We start from the raw sequence: 21501 nt of genomic DNA, 5'->3' as shown, positions 1-21501 counted from the left end.
GCCATGGAGTCCAAGTCACTGAATATATTTAAGAAGGAAATAGATAGATTTCTAGACTCTAAAGATGACCATCTGAGAGAACAAATTTCTCCTCATCTCTGTCTTAAATGAGCGACCCCTTAATTTTAAACCATGACCCCTAGTTTTAGATTCTCCCACAAGAGGAAACATCTTCTCCACATTCACCCTGTCAATACTCCTCAGGATCTTAAAGGTTTCAATCAAGTTATCTTTTACTTTTCTAAATTCTTAAAGCCTAGCCTATCCAACCTTACCTCATTGGACAACCCGCCCATTCCTGGTATTAGTCTAGTAAACCTTCTCTGAACTGCTTCTAACACATTTAAAAACTTCCTTAAATAAGTAGACATAATTCAGTTCTCTGTGCTCAAGAGGTAACTATATCACACTTATTACCTGTTCGAGTATCAAACTGCCCTGGTGATGGTGAACGTCTTCTTTGCAGTAAGCTTGTGCCTCTATTCACTGATAAAGAATTTATGTATTGTGACTTTCCAGTCAGGATGCTTTCTGCTGCTGCAGTAAATCTGGGCATCTGGCCTTCACTAATCTGCCCAGTGCTGCTATCATCATCGGAGTCCTATTTGGTAGAAAAAGAAATGGTGTACATGTAAAATTCAGAGGGGATATACCAAGTGATACAAAGTTTCAGAGCTTGAGTGACCATTGTACATTATGTTGTTTTAGTATAAAAAGGTGATATCTTACTTTTTCAATTAGCTGAAGGAGTTCTATATCAATCAAGGTAGAATATGAAAAATGTTCATTATTGACTTTATCATGTATTCTCTGATCAGTTAACACACACATCATTTGCCATTATGGATTCTCGTACACACTGTCAGAGTAATAAGCCTAAATCCTAACCCCAGAAGAAATATCTACATTATACTAGTGTGATCATCCTGTTCCCAAATTAGCTACACTAGTGACTTTACCAAATTAGTTTGCGCATTTAGTCTTTAGTTGTCAACTGCACCACATTTTAGGAAATGTATTTGTTGGTGTTGGCCTATATAGTCAATTATAAAAGGATTAAATGGTTCTATGTTCATAGCACAATCTTCACAACAACAGCAAATAACACCAATGATGTTAATTCAGAAAATGCATCTACACTCAAAGGAACATCTTTTATCTGGCAATCAATGGAGTAAACTTACATCTTCACGGTGAATGGTAATCTGATGGAGCAGATTCCCCACCATTATAGAACACACCTGATTTTCATCCCATTGAAAACAATGGAATGAACACTGGGAAGGTTCAACAACAGGCAGACAACCTACTCTACCAGGTTACCGTTCATGTGGTGAAGATGAAAATTTGCCTTGCTATCTGAAACCCAGAATTAAAAGAAGAATTCTCCTATCTGTGGGAGCATTCAGACATTGTGCATTTTCTATTGCAAACTTTGAACATTACAGTCAACATTGCTTTACAAGCTTTACGCTTTGACATTATTGTAAATGCGCTGAGATAGGAAGGAAGCACTTTCTCACGGATGAGTGTTAAGTCAACATCAGCAATGCCACAGGCGATTGAGTCATGTACTCTGACAGTTTAGCGGCAGGAATTACACTCTTCAACTGTAAGTGCATTTATAAAGTTACATGGAATTCTCAAAACAAAAATATAGGCCATGCAAAATATGATGTTGACTGTATTCTAAACAATGGACAATTGTGAAATTTATTGTTAATAAGTGAAAGTTTACTAATGAGGAGAATCTGGAATTAACCATAAACTACTTATTCAGTCAGTGTATCTTTTACTGTTTGCTCTTATGGGAAATCGAGGGCAGAATCTTCTGTTCGGCATGTGGGGCCAGGCCTTGCACACCGACGCGTAAAATGATGCACGGTGTCATCAGGCGTGCGTCCCGATATCACCGCGCATCATTCTGATCTTCCATTCAGCGAGCGTGCACCAGAGTCAGCTGTGCGCCCGCCGAACTGTCAAAGGGCTGTTTAGGCCATTAATAATACAATTAACCCAAATGAGAATGTTGCCCGTCCAACCTTAAGGTTGGCGGGCAGGCGAAGAGCCCAGGCGGCTTTCGCATTTTTCATGAAAGTTCATCCACGGGCGGGATGAGGTTTCATGAAGGATTAATGAAATAAAAATTATCAAAATTCACAAACATGTCCCAACTCATGTGACACTGTCACATGAGGGGACATGTCTGAATAATTTTCTTTTTTTTGCAACTTTACAACTGCACTTAATCTCCCTGAGGCACAGAGCTGCCTCAGGGAGATTTCTGCACTCTTTTGCGCGCATGCGCGAAAGAGCACAGGCCCCGACTCTCTCTCCTTCCCCCGCCCGCACAGGTAGCGCTGAGCGCTACCGGGCGTGCATCATGCTGGGTGGGCCTTAATTGGCCCAGCCACACAAAATGGTGGCACGCAGCCGATCGTGGGCAGCAATCGGCTCTGCACCCGCCCACGCCCGTTCCCACAGGCTATTTAATGGCCACCAAATTACATGAATTGATATCTCAAATAACGTTTGGCACCCCTGACAAAGGGCGGGATTTTCCAGCCTTTCCTGCCTCTGGGATCGTCCAGTCCTGCTGAAAGTCAATGGACTTTTGGGTGGGCCGCCATGACGGTGCCGGAAAATCCTGGCCAATGTTTCAGTATTGTACTATGAGGGGGAAGGAATGAACTAGGAGCAGGAATAGGCCACTTGGCTCCTCAAGCCTGCTCTGCCATTCAATAAGATCATGGGTGATCTGATTGTAACCTCAACTCCACATTCCCACCTACCCCCGATAAAGGGCTTTCAGATTCACAGATGCATCCATGGAGATATTGTTCATTGGAGCTTAAGAGAGAAAAGATTGTCTTTTGGTCATTAAAGTCAGGAAGCCCCAGGAAAGGCTGACTCAGGGCATTATGCAGGGATATTCCAGGCTCAGTTAGTGAAACCTTCATCACCCCAAGAACTCTGCACAGTGCAGTCTCACAAACGTTGCAAAGAAGCCAAAGCATTGTTCCCAATTTATATATCATACTACTAAAGTCTTCACTTATTTCTTTGTTTCTTTGCCATCCCAACAAACAAAATTCCAGGCCGATGACAGGATTTAAAGGACAAGCACCAAAGCAAAACTAGACAAAATTAATTAATTTATTTGCCACAGTGGGGGTTACCCTGTTGCAATGAAGATGTGTGAAACTCAAATTTCCTTGAATCCAGACAGTTATTGATTCCTACCCCCCAGCAGTCATGTAATCTCCTGGCAGGGGCAAAAAAACAAAGCCAATAAGAAATACTCTGGACAATGCCTTTCCAGTTCTTTATGCAATCAAAACCAGCCCAGGAGGTCACATGGACCATATATTATCTGTTAAATCACTTACCTTCTGTATGATGCAATCTGCAGGGATGACAGTGGCCAAAGACAAAAAGGTTTGAAAATATCCTGTGACAAGGAACCATATACACAATATAGTGCAAAGAGGCAAAGTCACTGCAGTGTAAGGGGCCAGAAAATTATAGCACTTTTTATCATCTGTAGTGAAAAGCAAATGCTTCTCGGCCATTTCAGATGGGTGGAATTGTAGAAGTACTGAGAGATGAATGCAGTTGGGCTCATTTTTGGAGTCTAAATCTAACAGCCACCTGATCTGGCTGGGATGCTGACTTTTCAGTTACTTCATTATAAAGGAACAATATATGAACCCTACCAAAGTATCAGTGATACCCGAGAGAGGAAGAGGAGCAGTCGGTAGTGGGGGTGGGGGGAGGAAGGAGGAGAAAAAGATTGGGCAAGAGGAATAGGGGGGTTGTCGGAGTGGTGGGAGGAAGTCTCCAACAGGCAAATAGCAGTAGCTTGTAAACTTGAAAGCAGGTCCAAGCAAAGAGTTGGGAAATCATATATATACATAAATAAAATAAGCTGTAAGTGTGAAAATGAGCAATGTTGCCGGTTGCTCACTATCTATCGCTCTCTCACGCTTGCTGCTCCTCCAATCAGAGCTCTGCAGTCAGTTTCCACTCACTGACTGACAGCAGAGACTATTAAGCCCCTGTACATTGGACTAGCCCCGAAGGTTGGAACACAAATTTAAGATGGTGGATTTCCGAAACATCAATGTCAGAAATCTGCCAAATGCGGAAATTTCTCATCCCTGAATCCATGCCCCAGTCAAGAACTGGTCCAGCTCCCTCTTGAATATGAGCAAAGAGTAAGCACCCAGAGCATCAGTTGGCAATGCATTCCAGAGGCTCACTACTCTTCAGGAATAGAAACCTTGATCAGATTACTTCTAAATCTATACTGTTTTGAAGCTTATGTTACAAAAAGATTGGGGCAAGAGAGTAAATAAGTCTTACTACAATTATACAGGACATTGGTGAGGCCACACCCGGAGTACTGTGTGCTTTTGTATATTTTAGAATTTATATTGTCTCACATGGTCTTCTGTATCACTACTCGAGAACCCGATTCCATACTCCCTTCATTGGGGGAGTACATTACTGAGGAGCTTTTGCCAGGATCCTTATAATATCTGGAAAAATTATAATCTAGCTTTAATTTACTAAAAGGCTATCTGGAATACAGTAATAATCTGGGCTGGCTCTTTTCCTTAGTGGAAAGATGGATCAGTCCTTCAGACCCATTTAAGCTTCCCTGGGAGCTGTCTTTCTCAACCTGAAGTTGAGAGGAACCATCTGAGAGGTGTGCCTATCAGGGAGCTAGAATTATAATACATCATACTAAGGGAATTAAAGGAAATGGGGATACTGTGGGAAGGCGGGTTTGAGGCAGAAGATCTGCCATGATCTTGTTGAATGGAGGATCAGGCTCAAAGTGCCAAATGGTCAATTCCTGCTCCTATTTCTTATGTGCTAATGGAAAGTAAATAAATTCATATCCTTAAGTCTATCTGACTTAAGTTCTTTAAGCCAGGAATTGTTCTGGTAGCTCTCCTCTGAACTGTTTCCAAGGCCATTATATCATCCACCATTTGAGGAGATCAAAACTAAGTGCAGTACTCCAGATGCAATCTAACCAGTGACCTGTATAATGACAGAATGGAGTCCTTTGATTTTACTGAATGGTTCTATTAATACAATTCAAAATGCTATTAGCTTTAGCTACAACTTCTCTACATTGGTCATGAACCTTCAATGATCTGTGCACAACAACACCTAGATCTTTTTTTCTCTGATCTTCTTTCAGTACCCTCCCCTGTAAATGATAAGTACATTCTACAATGGTGTTGTCCATATACATGACACTTGGCCACAAGCCTCGCCAAGTTTTAGTGGGCGGCCAGGACATAGTGCTGGCATACCCCACTATGAGTAAAAGTACAGTGGTGGCGCAGGGAGGCTCTTAAGTGGCCATTAATTGGCTCACCCCCTGCATCTCTCCCGATGTGGATAAAATACCCATGGGGCAGGAGTGGTCGGGTAGGCAGCGAGCACAGCACTGCTGCCATGATGCCCTCCCTGCCTGCCAACACACCCCTGGGGGAACGTAAAATTCCAGCCCATGAGTCTATAGTTTCTTGGTTTTAGTTTGCTGCAGTCTTGAAGTTTTTTGATAATTTACCTAAAACAATAAAGCTTATTAATAAAATTCACAACTTGCTTTTACCTCAGGATGATGTACTTCTTGTGGAGCATAGACTTGACTGACTTCAGCTAACATTGTGCCAAGTGAGTATTTTTGTAGTCCTTTGGTTGGCTTTGAGATTACTTGTCCCTCACTGGGGGGTTCTTCGTCCTAAATAAATAAAACAGTTCAATGTAAAAGAGAAATGAGCAAATAAATTGAAAGCGTTTAGAATTTTTAAAATCTTTAGTAACATACTGTTTCATTTTTACACCATATTTTCAGGATAATATCCATCTACTGAGTCACAATTTCTGAGTTACTGAACAAAGTACAGGGGTGGACATCCTAATTTTGCTGGAGCAAAATGATTTATTACTTTTATATTTTTAGCAATAGTTACTGAGGGCTCGCTCACACAATATTAATCTTGAAAATAAATCAAAACCATCTGATTTAGTAATTCCCAACAGCTTGACTATTTTTAATAACTGGATCCATGTAAAAACACAAATTCTAATGCCTTCCCGCACAGGATGCTGATTCTGCCTCTATATCTCTTCTTCCGTCCCTTCTACATGCCTGTCTGTCTCCCTTCTGTCAGGCTCTCCCTTCCCCTCCATAAATGTGACTCTGTGGTAACTCTCTCACTCTAAGTCAGGAATTCATGGGTTCAAGGCCCATTTTGGGACTTGAGCATGAAATGTAAGATGAAATTTTGGCGCAGTACCAAGGGAGTGCTCCACTGTGGAAAATATGATTTTCAGATGAGTCTTAAATTGAGGCCCTGTACACCTATCAGGTTGATGTAAAAAATCCTAATGCATAATTCAAAGAAGTGTAGTAAAGTTCTCCCATGGCCTTGGCAAGCTTTTATCTCTCAAGCATCACATAACATACAAGTGCCTACATAACAAGTGACTACATTTTGAAAAGTAATCAATTGGCCATGAGGATGTGAAAGGCACTATATAAATGCCGGTTCTTTTTTTTTTTTAGCTCTCTTCCCTTCTGTCTTTTTCTCCTGTTTCCCTTCTTTTACTCTCCTCTTCCCTTCCGTCTCTGCCTCCGACACTCCTTTTATCTGTCACTCACTCTCCTTCTTCCTGTCAGCTGCTTTCTATTCCTTTCCCTGTACTAAGTTTCCTTTTTGTCTCTTGCAGTTCCTTTCCTTTTGTGTATCTCTTTCTTGCTGTCCTGGTTCCCAGTATTTTGGAATTGTAATTTATCCATCTGGCTCTATAACCACTGGATTTAGACATCACAAATTTGCAATTTAATCATCAAAAATTTGTGACAGGATGTGCAGCTGAAGTCTTTTCAGAATCACGTCCCATAATTTATTGATGTCTTATGGCTTATGCAGGTGTGTCCCTAAAGTATTCAGGATTCTTCATGACTCAATTAGTTTATCCAATGAAAAGGTAAGCCATACAGCCCTGAGAATATTGCAGGTTTAATTCCCTGTGAGTAGTTAGTTAATATGTGCTAGAGTAGTAGTACAGCTAATTACAGTTGGCCTCAACAACGTATTAGAAAACAAATTTTGGTTCCTACTCCTAATTGTTGTCCGATACCGGTCTGCTTAAATGTGGGTAATGGCAGGATTGAGGTTCACTGCCTGACTCACATATGGACAATATACCTGTGAAACAGTATGTACATCAATGAAAAGTCACCTTTATTTTGGGGTGCACTGAGAGAGACAAAGGTGAGGAGGGGAAGACTTCGACATGCAATGAAAATGGCCCATCCACACAGCGTACAAAATATTTTCTTTTATAAATCGCCCCCACCCTCCCCCTTCCACCTCTTCGCGGGTCCCGAGGCGGCACTCCCTTAGACCCACGCAGGTCCTGTATGCCAGGAGGATATTTTCCTCCTTCTGCTGACCACAGCATGTTGGATATCTGGTATGAGTAATTGGCTATTACGTCCAGCATTCAAACAGCAGAGATCATGGGGCAGAATTTTCCCTCTGGGCATCTGAAACCCGCTCATCAGGCTGAAATGGAGGTTACAAAGCCTGTACTATGTGGGAAACAGTCACTTGTTTTGATTTTCCCCAATTAATGGCCAGAGGACTGGTTCGCCATCCAATTAAGGAAGGTGGGTGAGGTTCTTGAAGATGGAAGACAATCAGAGGCTGCCCAGCTTGAAGGAGCAGCAGGCTGCGAGGAGAGCTAAGGAAGAGGGCACTTGAAAATGGAGGAGCTTTCTCAAAACTTTTTAAATTTTGAACTAAAAAATAACTTTTGCAGCTAGGCCACCATTGTGGGGGTTGAGGTGTGGGATGCAGCACTCAGGCAGGCAGCAAGGGCCTCCCGGCCTGTCTGGAGTGCAGCCCCCACCCACCCCCGTCCGATCTACCATCGGGTGGCCACTTCCAAGCACGTAAACTGGCCCCTGCCACCTGTGGGAACCTGATGGATGACTGGAAAATCCCAGTTGTCTCCTTTAATTGGCCTTAAGTGGCCCTTAATGAGCCTCGTCGGTCACCCACCATGTATGGCTTGTAGCACTGCCATCTCCCCATCCTGCCTGTATATAAATGACCTGGGGGCTGGATGGGGTGAAGGAGCCAGCACATGGCCTGCGGGGCTAACCCCAACCCCATCTGAGCCTCCGATCCCAGACCCGGTGGAGCATAAAAATCGAACCCTATGTTTTTCTCACTGGCATACAGTTAACATACATGCCAATGAGACTGGTTCCTGTGGAATGATGGTGGGGGAAGCACACAGAGGTGGTGTTGGACAACTGAGCAATGTTCCTCCCATGACCTTTTGAAACATTGGACAGAAAGTCTAGGCCAATGTATTTCAAGGAGGTGGGAGGTGGTGGATGCCACACTGGAGCAGAAAATTGGCAGAAGTAATTAAGCTCAGTTTAATGGCATCTTATTTGGCTTGCAGCCTTTTTAGGCTTCTGGCTATCCAAGTTGAATGACCAAAGAACCACCTGGCAATATCAGAATCTGTTCAGAGAATTTGTACGTTCTATCCGCTGTATATAGTGAGAATTAGATTTAAAACTTAAGCAAGTAAAATTGCTTGAAGTATAAACTGAAATGAAAGTAAAAACAAAAGGCTTTGAAGTTCTGGGTACATCAAATTATAAATAATTTGAGATGCGAGAAATTATAGGAATAATTTAATTAGTCTAAAATTATTAGTAATGCTTTAATCCTTTGCAAAGCTATTATAAATTACAGAAATAAGAGTAGCCGAAGACAAAAAGGCCTGAAAATTTTTTGTGACAGGGAATTATGTAATGACAGCATTTTTTTCTGATCTATAGTGAAATGCAAATGCTTCTAGGTCACGTCAAATGGGCGGAATTATCAGGCTTCAAGTGGGCAGAAACATTAGTTTCCCCTTTGTTTGACTGGGATTTTCCAGCCCCGTCGTGGCGGGACCCGCCATGGGAGGTTCAGCAGCCCAGCCAAAAGTTCATTGACTTCCCATGGACCGGAAGATCTCAGCGGCAGATGGGGGCGGAAAATCCCGGCCTTTTCTTTGGATTACCATCAAGACTGTGCACCATTGCATTAGTATTAAATCACCTAAGTGACCTCAGCGTTTCAGCATTCAGAGTAGTTAGTGCATATAATACAGAATGAAAGCCATACAAACAAAAGAAAATGGCCTTGCTGGATTATGTACATGCGAGGTGAAGCAAAGGGCAACGGCAGTGCTTCACAAACTATTTCCCAATGTGACACCATTTTAACTGAACACCACCATCTCAAAGACAATTAGGGGTGGGCAACAAAGGCTGGCCTTGCCAGCAATGCCCACATCCCATGAATTTATATATATATGAATATATATATACACACACAGAAAAAGATAACTCTTGAAAATTAACGTGACACCAGGCATCAGCAAAAACAAAACAGCAATAAAGCAGCAAAGTAATATTTGGTTTGATATTATTAAAGTTCATATATTATAGATCAACATATAATAATACATCATATAAATATGAAAATCTGTGTTTTTAAAGTACTTTGTAAAAATGTTATTTTTTTATGTTCTCATGTAGGTTTCAGTCAAACTCTCCATATTCTATGGTGGCAGAAAACTCAGTGAAGCCCCTCTTTCCCCCATCACACACACACACATATCTCTTCACAACCCACCTCCCCCCCACATACTAACTCATGTCCTCCCTCCCATCCTCAGTTCACTCATTCGTGCCCTCCCTCTCAACCCCACTCACCCCTCCCAACCCCACACAGCCCCCACTCACTTGTCCATGCCATCCCTCCTAGCCTACTCAGCTCCCACTCATTCATCCCCCCTCCTGCACCACCCTCCCGTCTGCCTGGATTTCTCCACCTTGCCTGGATGTGGGGGAGCTGGAGTGGAAAAGCAGGCATAATGATGGTGGATAAAAGGAATAAAAGGGAAACATTTTACAGAATTAGACTCAAATCCTAAACCTTTATAAAACGTTAATGTGAGAGAGAAGCAGCTATCAAGGCCCAAACCCCAGGCCCCAGATATCAGCCCAACTCACCCCCACCACCCATCACTGCCTACTGGCCCTGGATCCCAGCCCTCAGCACCACTCTCCCCCTCCCCCCAGCCCCGCTTCCCCCTACAGCCCTGCCTCCCCAGCATCTAGCCCCACCCACCATCAACCCCACCACCAGCCCCAGATCCCAGCCTCCAACGCCTCAGCCCCACTCTCCCACCCCACCCTGGCACCACTTCCCCCAGACCTGCAACACTCCAGCAGTGCCTTCTTGTGCCAGAACAACAACTCCTTCAGCCGCTGTTCCACCTCCTCTTCCTCACCCCCACCCCGCTGTCAGTGGGCAGTTGTGGCTCCTCCTCAACCGACACCATTTAGATCCGCTCTGCTGGGGAAGGGTGAGCTGCATCCCTGGGAGATAGGAGATTGGGCCCTGGGGGATCAGACACCAGCAGGCCAGGGAGGGCAGCCTATTCCATCACTGGGCACTTAAGTAGTACTGGGGTCCCAAGTAGGCCGAGCCAGAGGAGGTGCAAAGTAGTGACTGCTGCCGAGGGTGGGATGTGGTTGAGACCATGGTTGGCTGAAATCTCTTTCCCTCCCTCCTGGAGCTAGAGACTGAAGCGAGCGGTGGGCTGTGGTTGGGTTAGGATCGAGTCGCTCCATCAGTAGCGAGGCCGCAGACTGAGCGAGAAGATCCAGTTGTCCTGCACCACCAGCAGTGAATCCTACAGTGGAGGCAGCACCAGGAAGATGGCCCAGCACAGGAAAGTGCTCTGCAGGCTGCACATGGGAGCAGCAGCTACTGGGGGCACAGCCTCTGCATCTCCCAATCACAGAAAGCCAATCAGATTGATGGCAGATTAAAGAGGAGGGGAGGGGAGTGGCAGTTCCCCCAGGCCAGGTAGAGGTTGAGAAAAAAATTAAAAGGGCACAATTCTGTGATCTAAAAGTCAGAATTCTGTCATATGGTGGGAATTTCTCATCCTTGAAATTATCTAATCATTTTGTTTTTTTTTAAAAATTAACATAAATTATATTCTGAGATGGTGTAAAAGATATTGTGATATAAACCATGTCAATGTGACACAGGTATCAGTTTGCGAATATGTTTGTGGTGGTCATTAAGCTTCAATCATTAGCATGTGGTGCATGTTTTGACCTCACCACATTAGTGAGGCAGCTTTTCCTCTTATTGTTTGGGTGTATAGGATCACTAGTATGCAATACAGAGGAAAACTGGGTGAGGGGGGACTGCAGCCTGTAAAATAACCCACCTGTTGTCTTTCCACTAATGAACATCAACTGAGTTAAAATTAAATGCATGTGAACCTCTCTGCCTGATTATTCTCTATCCGCTCCCTCCAGGCAATCTTCTACATCCATTGCATTTACATAAACTTGCAGTCTATAACATATCTTATTTGAGGAATGAGAGTGCAATCAGTTAAATGATAGCAATACATATCTGAATTGATTTTTTAGTTTTTAATATTGTGAATGATCAAATTTTGGGCAATGCAACAGCCTCTTTAATAATTTACACTCTTAGGATAATTCTATTAACTTTAGCATCTTACTGATGATGAATTAATTTACTGGTGACATTAAGTTACTGTCCAAAATAAAACTCCTACTGTCTGTTAAACATTAACACTTCAAAAATAGGCTCAATTACGTTTAGTCTACAGCAAAGAAATCTCCAACTGTTTATCTCTCTAAATGACACTACATTATATTTTCCATTATTCAGCTAGTACAGAAAGTAAAGAATGTCTAGCACCCAAGTTTTGTACTTTTTGTGTAAATACAGGACATGGTGTTAAGGTTTCAGATAATGGTTGTCTTATTTTATCCCTTTCCTAGTTCTCTTGTCAATTTTCTGCCTTCCTCCTTTCCTGGTTACATGGCTTCAAGCTGGGGTACAATTCTATACCGTTGCTTGCTCCTCAATACTTCAGCTAAGTTGCTATTAGTCACTGTAGAGCTTGATTCTATCCTCACTGGGTAGCAATCAGAAGCAGGAACACTTGCCGAATTTCTCTTCCTTAACCCAAAGACATTAATGTAGATTGCAAAGCTGCCAGTTAATTCAGAACAGAATGGGAGAATGGGAATTAAACCCGGAACAGCATTTGTTGAATAAGCTTGAATAGCCTCCAGGGTAGCTAACTTATTTTTTTTAGTTAGCAATATGCTATGGAAATTTCAGCAGAGAGCTTCACTTGACATTTTGCTTGCAGGTTTTGGTTTGGTGATTTATTGCAACTTTGCTAGTTTAGGAAAGACAGAAAATCAGTTAGGCTTGCCATTTATTAATTAATTCTTTCATGGGATGTGGGTATTGCTGGCAAAGCCAGCATTTGTTGCCCATCCCTAATTGTCCTTGATTTGAGTGGTTTGCTCGGCCATTTCAGAGGAGAGTTAAGAGTCAACCACATTGCTGTGGGTCTGGAGTCACATGTAAGGATGGCAGATTTCCTTCCCTAAAGGACATTAGTGAACCAGATGGGTTTTTACGACAATTGACAATAGTTTCATGGTGACTATTACAGAGACTAGCTTTTAATTCCAAATTTTATTAATTTATTTTAAATTCCACAGATGCTGTGTCGAGAGTTGAATCCATGTCCCCAGAGTATTAGCCGGGGGCTCAGGATTACTAGCCAAGTGACATTGCCACTACGCCACCATCAGTGGTAATGTCACTGGACTAGTAATAGATATTCCTGATATCTATTCGATGGGCATGTGTGGTGGTTGGGTGGGGACCAAGGGCAGATTTACAAAGAAATACACTGTGCCGTGGCGCACGGACCTCAAAAGACAGGGGGCCCCAAAATGCAGGATGCATTATAAACCTGAACGCGTTGTAAGATAATACAGCCTGATGACTGCTGCATTTTTAGTTTGAATGTAGATTTAAGACTGGTATGAGATAATATAAAACAGGCTTGTCCAACCTCCGGCCTGCAAGCCAAGCCCCCCCAACGTAGCACCCACCCTGAGGTAAGTGCAGTGGAAGATTCTTAAAGAAAGTGCTCCTCCAATCACAGCCTGTTGCTCCTCTGCATTTGCTGCAGATAGGCTCACTTGTGGAGAGGGGAGAGACTGCTGGGCCTTGGGCGGGGGTGGGGGGTGTGATGGAGGAAGGGGGGGGATGAAAGAGGTGGGATGGAGGAGGAGAGGAGGATGGAGAAAGAGCAGGGGATGGAGGAGGAGGTGAAGATGGAGGGGGGATGGAAGAGGAGAGGGGATGGGGAGGAGGGAGATGGAGGGGGAGAGGGGGATGGAGGAGGAGCGGAGGATGGAGGAGAATGGAGGGAGAGGGGGATGGAGGGAGAGGGGGATGGAGGGAGAGGGGGATGGAGGGAGAGGGAGGATGGAGCAGGGGTTGGAGGGGAGGGGAAGATGGAGGGGGGATGGAGGAGGAGGGAAAGATGGAGGGGGAGTGGGGGGATGGAGGAGGGGGATAGAGAAGGGGGGGATGGAGGAGGAAAGGGGGATGGAGGAGGAAAGGGGGATGGAGGAGGAAAGGGGGATGGAGGCGAGGGAGTGGGGAAGAGACTGTTGAGCCTGAGAGGTTGTGGAGGGGAGAGACTGTTGGAGAAGAGAGGGGTGGAGGAGGAAGGGAAGATGGAGGGGATGGAGGAAGGGGATAGAGGAGGGGGGATGGAGGAGGAGAGGGATGGAGGAGGAGAGGGATGGAGGAGGAGAGGGATGGAGGAAGAGAGGGGGATGGAGGAGGGAGGGAGGGATGGAGGAGGAGGGGGAGTGGGGAGAGACTGCTGGGTTTGGTGATGCGGGGAGAAGGAATGGGGAAGCGATTGCTGGACCTGAGAGGTTGGGAGGGGAGAGACTGTCGGGCCGGTGGGGGGCAGAGAGGAAAGGCTGCTGGGCCAAGGGGGGGTGGGAGGGGAAATTGCTCCAGGCCGGAAGAAGCTGGATGCAATATTTCAAGTGGATAGTGGTGGTGATGAGGATGAAAAGACTCACTGCCCAAGGGTATGAGAGGGAGAGAGTGTGATTTAGTGTGGGTGTGGGAGTGAGCGAGTGATTGTCTGTGGGTGTGGGTGTGGGAATGAATGCGGGTGTGGGAGTGCGAGTGGGAGTGGGTGTGGATGTGGGAGTGACTGTGTGGGACTGAGTATGGGTGTGGGAGTGTGCCTGTGGTAGTGAGTATGGGTGTGGGGCTGAGTGTGGGTGTGGATGTGGGAGTGGGTGTGGATGTGGGAGTGACTGTGGGTGTGAGAGTGTGGATGTGGGAGTGTATGTGTGTGTGTGTGTGTGTGTATGGGTGTGGGAGCGTGTGTGTGGATGGGGGAGCGTGTGTGTTGTGGGAGTGGGACAGTGGGCAGAATTTTCTGCCTGTTGGACAGGCCGCGATTGGGTCCGTGCTGCCATTTTATGCAGGTCGGCTAATTAAGGCCTGCCCAGCATGAAACGTGACTCCCGAGGAGAGCGGGAGTGGGCGGGCAGCGGCGGGACTGCTATGACCGCCGGGTCCAATGACGACCCGGTGACCTGTTTAAAAGTGCTCCTGCAATCTTGCAAAGGCTGCCAAACACGGCCAACAGAAGGGCTCCCCTGAGTCCTGCTGGTGAGCAGGCCAGGCAGGAGGGTAAGGCAAGGGGCCACTGCGCCCCTCATTTCTCAGACAATTGCCTTGCTGCCCTCCTCGAGGAGGTGGCAGCATGGCAGGAGGTCCTCGTTCCGAGGGACAGGAGGAGGAGGCCCCCCCACATGACCAAACATGCCTGGGAGGAGGTGGCAGCTCCCGCGATGTGGTGCGGCGCACCTGGATCCAGTGCCGCAAGCGTTTTAACGACCTTTTGCGCTCTGGTGGGTGCCATGTTGCCATTGGTCAGTGAACGCAGCAGATAGGCTTTCCCCCCTGGCCCCCACCACCACGGCTCTGAGTGCAGTTACTGCATTGAATCATTGACGGCTTGTGTCCTTCACTGGGTGGGCCAGCAGATATTGGCCATGCCGAGGTCACCCTGAGAGGGTGGTGATGAGATGGGTTCTGCACCCTCAGCATGCGGTACAGGGACACCCACATTACTGTTTTGGAGGCAACCTGGAGGATCTGCACCGAGGTGCAGTGCTGCAACTGCAAAATGTGTCAAAGTCAGGATGCTGACATGCTGGGAGGGGACCATCGGTCCATCTGCTGCCCTTTGCGTTCCACGTGCTTGCGCCCCCTTGCTTTGCAAGGTTGGACCGTGTGGTGCCAAATGTGATGTAGGCTGCATTTGGCAAGTGGGGGGACAGCCCTGGCATCTTTGTGTGAGTGTGCGGTAGTTGTTGGGTGAGGAGGCACTGGAGCCCTGCAATGTTCCAGTTTGGTTGGGGTGGGACGGCAGCGAAGAGATTCCAGGTACAAGTTGCACTAATCAATGCTCTTTTCTTCTTTTCGGGAGAAGAATACTCATAATGCTGCCGAGTGGTTGAGGACTGATGGAGGGCCGGCCCGGTTGGCCATCATTTCCAGGTTCGAGCAGGAGATCCTCAATCTGAAGAAGCGCCATGCACCCAGGTCCACCGGTGTCGGTGAGGCTGGGGTGCCATGGGCAGGTATATTAGCCCAGCGCTGAGATCACCATTAGTGTCCCAGCAGCCATTACACTGCTAACTGATCAGTGATTGAAGTTTGCAACACAGCTTGACCATTGCTTATGGAAGGATAAGTGCATAAAGATCCAAGGGACAGGGGTGCACATTGACATTGTCTCCACGTTAAATAATCAAATGTCCTTGTTCTTCCTTTCAGCATCAGTGGATTAGGACCAGGAGGAGGCAGCACAGGGGCCCCCTCTCACACCTGAGGGTCCTGAAGTCTCTGACCCACCAGCATCATACCGTTTCTGCCAGGCAGGCACCAGCGCAGATATTAGCACCTCGGTGGGAATTAGATCATCGGCTAGTGTCCTGGGGCAGAGCGATGAGGGCATTTCACAGTCGCTGGAGAAGCTGGTGGAGACAGAAAGTGCCCAGGGTGCCAGCAGTCGGAGGACTGCAGGGGACCAGGCACATGCTCAATCGGTGGCTGATGATGTGCCTCTGGAGTCGTCCATGAGGCAGCAAACGCTGAAAGTCCAGCAGAGTGTGCGCGAAGATCTGGCGGAGATACATGAGGCTATGCTTGGCTTGGTCTCCGTGGTAGAGGAGTCCACGCGGACCCTCGCCAATGCAATGAGCCACTTGTCTGAACGCCATGCTTCCTTCATGGAGAGAGTGGCGATTCTCTTGGAGAGGCTCCTCTAGGAGACCAGTCAGGGCTTCCTGGGGATGCGCGCGGACCAGCAAGCCCTCACATCGGCATTGACCTCAGATGGTCAGTGCCAGTGTGGGAGATGGTCTGGACACCAAGTTTCCCAGTTCGGTGCCCATCCATCTATGGTGAGCAGGGAGGTCCGAAGCGACCTCACGTCGGCGCAGCAGCTGCCTGTCGTCTCTGCGGGCTCCTCGCAGGGCGCTCTGGGTGAAGGCAGCTGCTCCTCTGCCCCTCTGCCAGTGACCGTTGCATCTGGTGAGGCTGCGAAGACTGGGAAGATGTCAACCATGGCACTGGCTGCTCCCTCCCAGGCAGGGTCAGCACAGGCTCCACGGGCCAGAGGACATCCGCCAAGGTCATTGAGGCCAACAGGACAGCACAGTGAGCAGGCTGTCTCAGATGCCAGTACAGGCAAGGGGACAGCACCCAAAAGTGTAAATTTAAGGCACCTTGGGCACACCACGGGTTTCTCACTGGTGCTTTTGTGTTGCCTCGCAATGAGGTCATGATTAGTTGGCGTGTTGTTTAACACGTTTGTCATTTTGTTTCCTTAAGATCATTTTGTTATATCATTAAATTTAGACATGTGACCAGGCTGAGGGTGCCTCTTTTCCTCTCCAGGTGGATGGTTACCCATGATGTTATGAGTGAGTTGTGTCACATTGAGCTTTATTGACTTGGCCCTTAGTTAATGTTCCTTTCCAAGTAGATTTAGCACTCAGGTGTCGAGTATGGAGCCTGCAGCACAGGCTTTTGTTGGAGGTCCCTCTGTGGTCTTCTAGCTGAAGGTTCATTGGATTAAAGCCTCCCAGGTGTCCCTGCCTCCCTGAAGTATGCCTGGGTCAGCATCTACCCCCTCAGCATTTCCCTGTGCGTGAGCATCCTCGGACTCACATCGTGTGCAGCCGCAGCAACTGTGTCGACATCTTCTTTGTCCACAGCATCTCCCATTTCCAGTGCAAGATTGTGGAGAGCGCAGCATGCAACCACTATCAGCAACACACGATCTGGGGAGTACTGGAGTGCGCTCCCTGAACGGTCCAGGCATCAGAAGCGCATCTTGAGAAGACCGATGGTTCTCTCCACCACAGCCCTTGTGGTGCCATGGCTCCTATTCAACTGCTGCTCAGCTTCTGTTCTTGGATGGCGGAGAGGCGTCATGAGCCACCTGCTGAGGGGATAGCCCTTGTCACCCAGCAGCCATCCATCCAGCCGGGCTGGAGCACTAAAGAGCTCCAGCACCTGGGAGTGTCTGAGGATGTAGGTGATGTGGGAACTGCCTGGGTACCTTGCACAGACTTGTAGAATCAGCATCCTGTGATCACACACTATCTGCATGTTCAAGGAGTGGAAGCCCTTCCTGTTGACGAAGGCACCGGGCTCACCTGCTGGCGCCTTGATGGCCACATGTGTACAGTCTATAGCACCCTGGACGCGGGGGAAGCCAGCAATGGCCGCGAAGCCTCTGGCTCGCTCTGTCTGGCTGACCTTGTCCCAGTGGAAGTGGATGAACATCAATGCATGCCTGAACAGAGCGTCTGTCACCTGCTTGACACAAGCGTGGACAGCTGATTGGGAGACAGTGCAAAGATCACCCACCGAGCCCTGGAAAGAGCCAGAAGCATAGAAGTTGAGGGCAGCTGTGACCTTTAGAGCCATTGGCATGGGGTGCCCACCCACATAGTTAGCGGCGATCTCAGGGCCTATCAGCTGACAGATAGAGTTGACTGTCTCCCTTGAGAGACGGAGCCTCCTTGGCACCGCACCTCAGACATATTGAGGTAGCTGCTTCGCCGACCGTGTACCCTGGCAGCAGGATACTGGCGTCCTCTGCAGCCCCTTCTGCCTTGGACTTCCTGTTGGCCCTACGCCCCTTGTGCCTGCGCCTCTCCTCCCATAGGTGGCTCCCCTGGAGGCTGAATGTGCACTCCCGGCCTCCTCCCCCTTCTGGCCCTCCTTTCCTCCCCAGAGGAGGCGCCTCCAGTGGAGAGCACAACTCCAATTTCCAGGCTAAGGGAAGGCTTCCTGAAACCTGCAGGCCCCAAAAAGGTTCTTCACTGCAGAGTACTGACCTGGAGGTTGTGAATTCTGTCCAAGCAGCTGGTATGAGTTTTGAAGTATTTCTGCTCACACAGGCAAGTATCAGTAGCTTTCAAAAATAAATATCTGACTGAGCACATTCGTGACCCCACTGACCCGTCTTATCCTGCCCGTTGACAAGGTTTATACAAATGTCTCCTACCCGCCTGCCCATTGTGCCCATGCGACGACCTGAAGATCGCACAGGCCCTGAAAAATCGCCATCACTTGGTGCCTCAAGGGCCTTAAGTGGCCCGTTAATTAATGGCGGGGGCACAACGGAGATCATCATGCGCCCGCCCACTGAAAAATCGCAATAGCGCGCGGTGATGTCGGGATACTCGCCCGACGTCATCGTGCGTCGTTTTACGCATTGGCGTGCAGTGCCTGCCCCCACACGCCAACAGGAAAATTCTGCCCTGTGTGAGAGAGTGTGGGAGTGGGAGTGAGTGAATGTGTGGGTGTGGAAGTGTGTGGGTATGGGAATAGACCCCAGACAAGGCAGCGGACAGCCCCCAGGCAAGGCAACAGGGAGCAGTGAACTCCAACTGAGGTGAGAGAGAGTGACAGGGTGGTGGGTGGGGGAGGAGAGTGAGTGTGTGAGAAGCACTGATCAATTTGTGTATTTTCTTGGTCTTGGGGGGTCCCAAAAAATGAAGCTGAGCACAGGCCCCACTAACTATAAATCTGCCACTGGTGAGGTCAAAATTGAACTTGGTGGTAATACCACTGTGGTCAAATAAGTCTGCTGACACTCAGTGTGAGGCTCACAAATGCACTTGTCTTTAACAAGGAAGAAGATGCTCACATGGGGTTATATAGGACACAGAAACAGGCCATTTAGTCCAACCAGTCTATGCGATTGTTTATGCTTCACTAGAGCCTCCTCCCATTTTTTCTCATTTAAATCTACCATTGTTACCATCTATTCCTTTCTCCCCCATCTGCTTGTCTAGTTTCCACTAAAATGCATCTGTACTATTTGCTAACCACTCCTTGTGGTAACGAATTCCACTTTTGTAACATTTTGCCAAAGTCATAGTGAAAGAGAAGGTAATTGAGATATTGGATTGACTAAAAATTGATAAAGGGAAGGCCTTAGAAATGCTGGCTGTACTTAAGATTGATAAGTCACCAGGACCAGATGAGATGCATCCCAAGATGCTGAAGGAAGTAAGGCTGGAAATTGCTGAGGCACTAGTCAAAATCTTTCAATCCTCCTTCGATACAGGGGTGGTGTCAGAGGATTGGAGAATTGCAAATGTTATGCTCTTGTTCAAAGAAGGGATAAATTGGTCACTTTCAGGTTGGCAAACTGTAACTAGTGGAGTACTACAGGGATCTGTGCTGGGGCCTCAAATATTTATATATTAATTACTTGGATGAAGGGATCGACTGCACTGTAGCCAAATTTGCTCATGATACAAAGGTAGGAAGGAAAGCGAGTTGTAAGAAGGATACAAAGAGTCTTCAAAAGGAATAGAGATAGGTTAAGTGAGCGAGCAAAAAATTGGCAAATGGGACTATAATGTGGAAAAAGGTGTCCACTTGGTGAGGAGAATAGAAAAGCAGAATATTATTCAAATAGAGAGAAAGTGCAGAATGTTGAAGTACAGAGGGAACTGGGTGTCCTCGTACATGAATCAGAAAAAGTTAGCATGCAGGTACAACAAATAATTAGGAAGACAAATGTAATGTTGGCCTTTATTAAAAAAGGGATGGAGTATAAATGTTGGGAAGTCTTGGTACAACTGTCCAGGGCAATGGTGAGACCTCACCTAGAGTACTGTGTACAGTTTTTGTCTCCTTAAGATACTTGCTTTGGAAGCAGTTCAGAGAAGGTTCACTAGACTGATTCCTGGGATGAAGCACTTCTCTTGAAGAAAGGTTGAGCAGGCTGGGCCTGTACCCAGTAGAGTTTAAAAGAATGAGAGCTGACCTTATTGAAACATATAAGATTCTGAGGGGTCTTGACAGGGTAGATGCTGAGAGGATGTTTCCTCTCATGGGGGAAACTAGAACTAGGGGCCACAGTTTGAAAATAAGGAATTCCCCATTTAAGATGGAGATGAGGGAGAATTTCTTCTCTCAGAGGGTTGCTAATCTTTAGAATTCGCCAGCCCAGAGAGCAGTGGAGACTGGCTCATTGAATATATTCAAGGCAGAGTTAGACAGATTTAGATCTACAAGGGGGTTAAGGGTTATGGGGGTGAGGCAGGAAAGTGGAGTTAAGGCCACAATCCGATCAGCCATGATATTATTGAATGGCGGAGCAGGCTCAAGGAGTCATATGGCCTACTCCTGCTCCTAATTTTATGTTCTTATGATAAGCCCAACAACTACAGGTCAGTCAGGTTAACCTCAGTGGTGGGGATGTGTTTCAAAATGATAATCTGGGACAAAATTAGAAGTGACTTGGACAATTGTCCATTAATTAAGGAAAGTCAGTACAGGTTTGTTAAAGACAAATCAAGTTTAACTAAGCTGCTTAAGTTTTTTGATGACATAACTGAGGGTTGATGAGGTGCACATGTACTTCCAAAACGTGTTTGATAAAGTGCCACATAACAAGCTTGTAAGGAATGTTAAAGTCCATAGAATAAAAGGGAAAAAGAGATAGTGGCAGCATGGATATGAAGTTGGCTAAATGACGGAAATAGAGAGTTGTGGTGAACAGTTGCTTTTTTAGATTGGGGGAAGGTATACAGTGGAGTTCTCCAGAGGTTGGTATTAGGGTCAGTACTTTTCTTGATCTATATTAATGACCTTGACTTGAGTGTGCAGGAAATCACTTTAAAATTTGCAGGTGACATAAATCTTGGAAGTATTGCGAACTGTCAGGAGGATAGTGATAGACTTCAAGAGACATAAGACAGGCTGGTGAAATGGGCAGATGAAATTTAATGCAAAAAAATGATGAATTTTTGTAGGAAGAACAATGAGAGGCAATATAAATTAAAAGGTTCAATTCTAAAGGGGGTGCAAGAGCTGAGGAAACTGGGGATATGTATGCACAAATCAGGCAGGGCAGGTTGAGAATATGATTAATAAGGCATATGGAATCCTGGGC

The 21501-nt window shown here is 46.6% G+C and overlaps 1 protein-coding gene across 1 annotated transcript in view; it reads right to left on the bottom strand.

Annotated features, from left to right (window-relative positions):
- Positions 1 to 21501, bottom strand: part of kiaa0586 (KIAA0586 ortholog) — a 657376-nt gene that overhangs the window by 68648 nt on the left and 567227 nt on the right. Inside the window, exons 28-29 of the mRNA XM_078562702.1 lie at positions 5636 to 5764; positions 418 to 601 (exon numbers count right to left, since the gene is read on the bottom strand). Coding sequence (XP_078418828.1) covers positions 418 to 601; positions 5636 to 5764 — 313 coding nt within the window. The remainder of the gene's footprint in view (positions 1 to 417; positions 602 to 5635; positions 5765 to 21501) is intronic.

This window comes from Cetorhinus maximus, chromosome 18 (genome assembly GCF_964194155.1).
Source record: "Cetorhinus maximus chromosome 18, sCetMax3.hap1.1, whole genome shotgun sequence".
Lineage (NCBI taxonomy): Eukaryota > Metazoa > Chordata > Chondrichthyes > Lamniformes > Cetorhinidae > Cetorhinus > Cetorhinus maximus.
The sequence above is the reverse complement of the archived record's forward strand: the minus strand, read 5'-3'. Positions and strand labels throughout refer to the sequence as shown.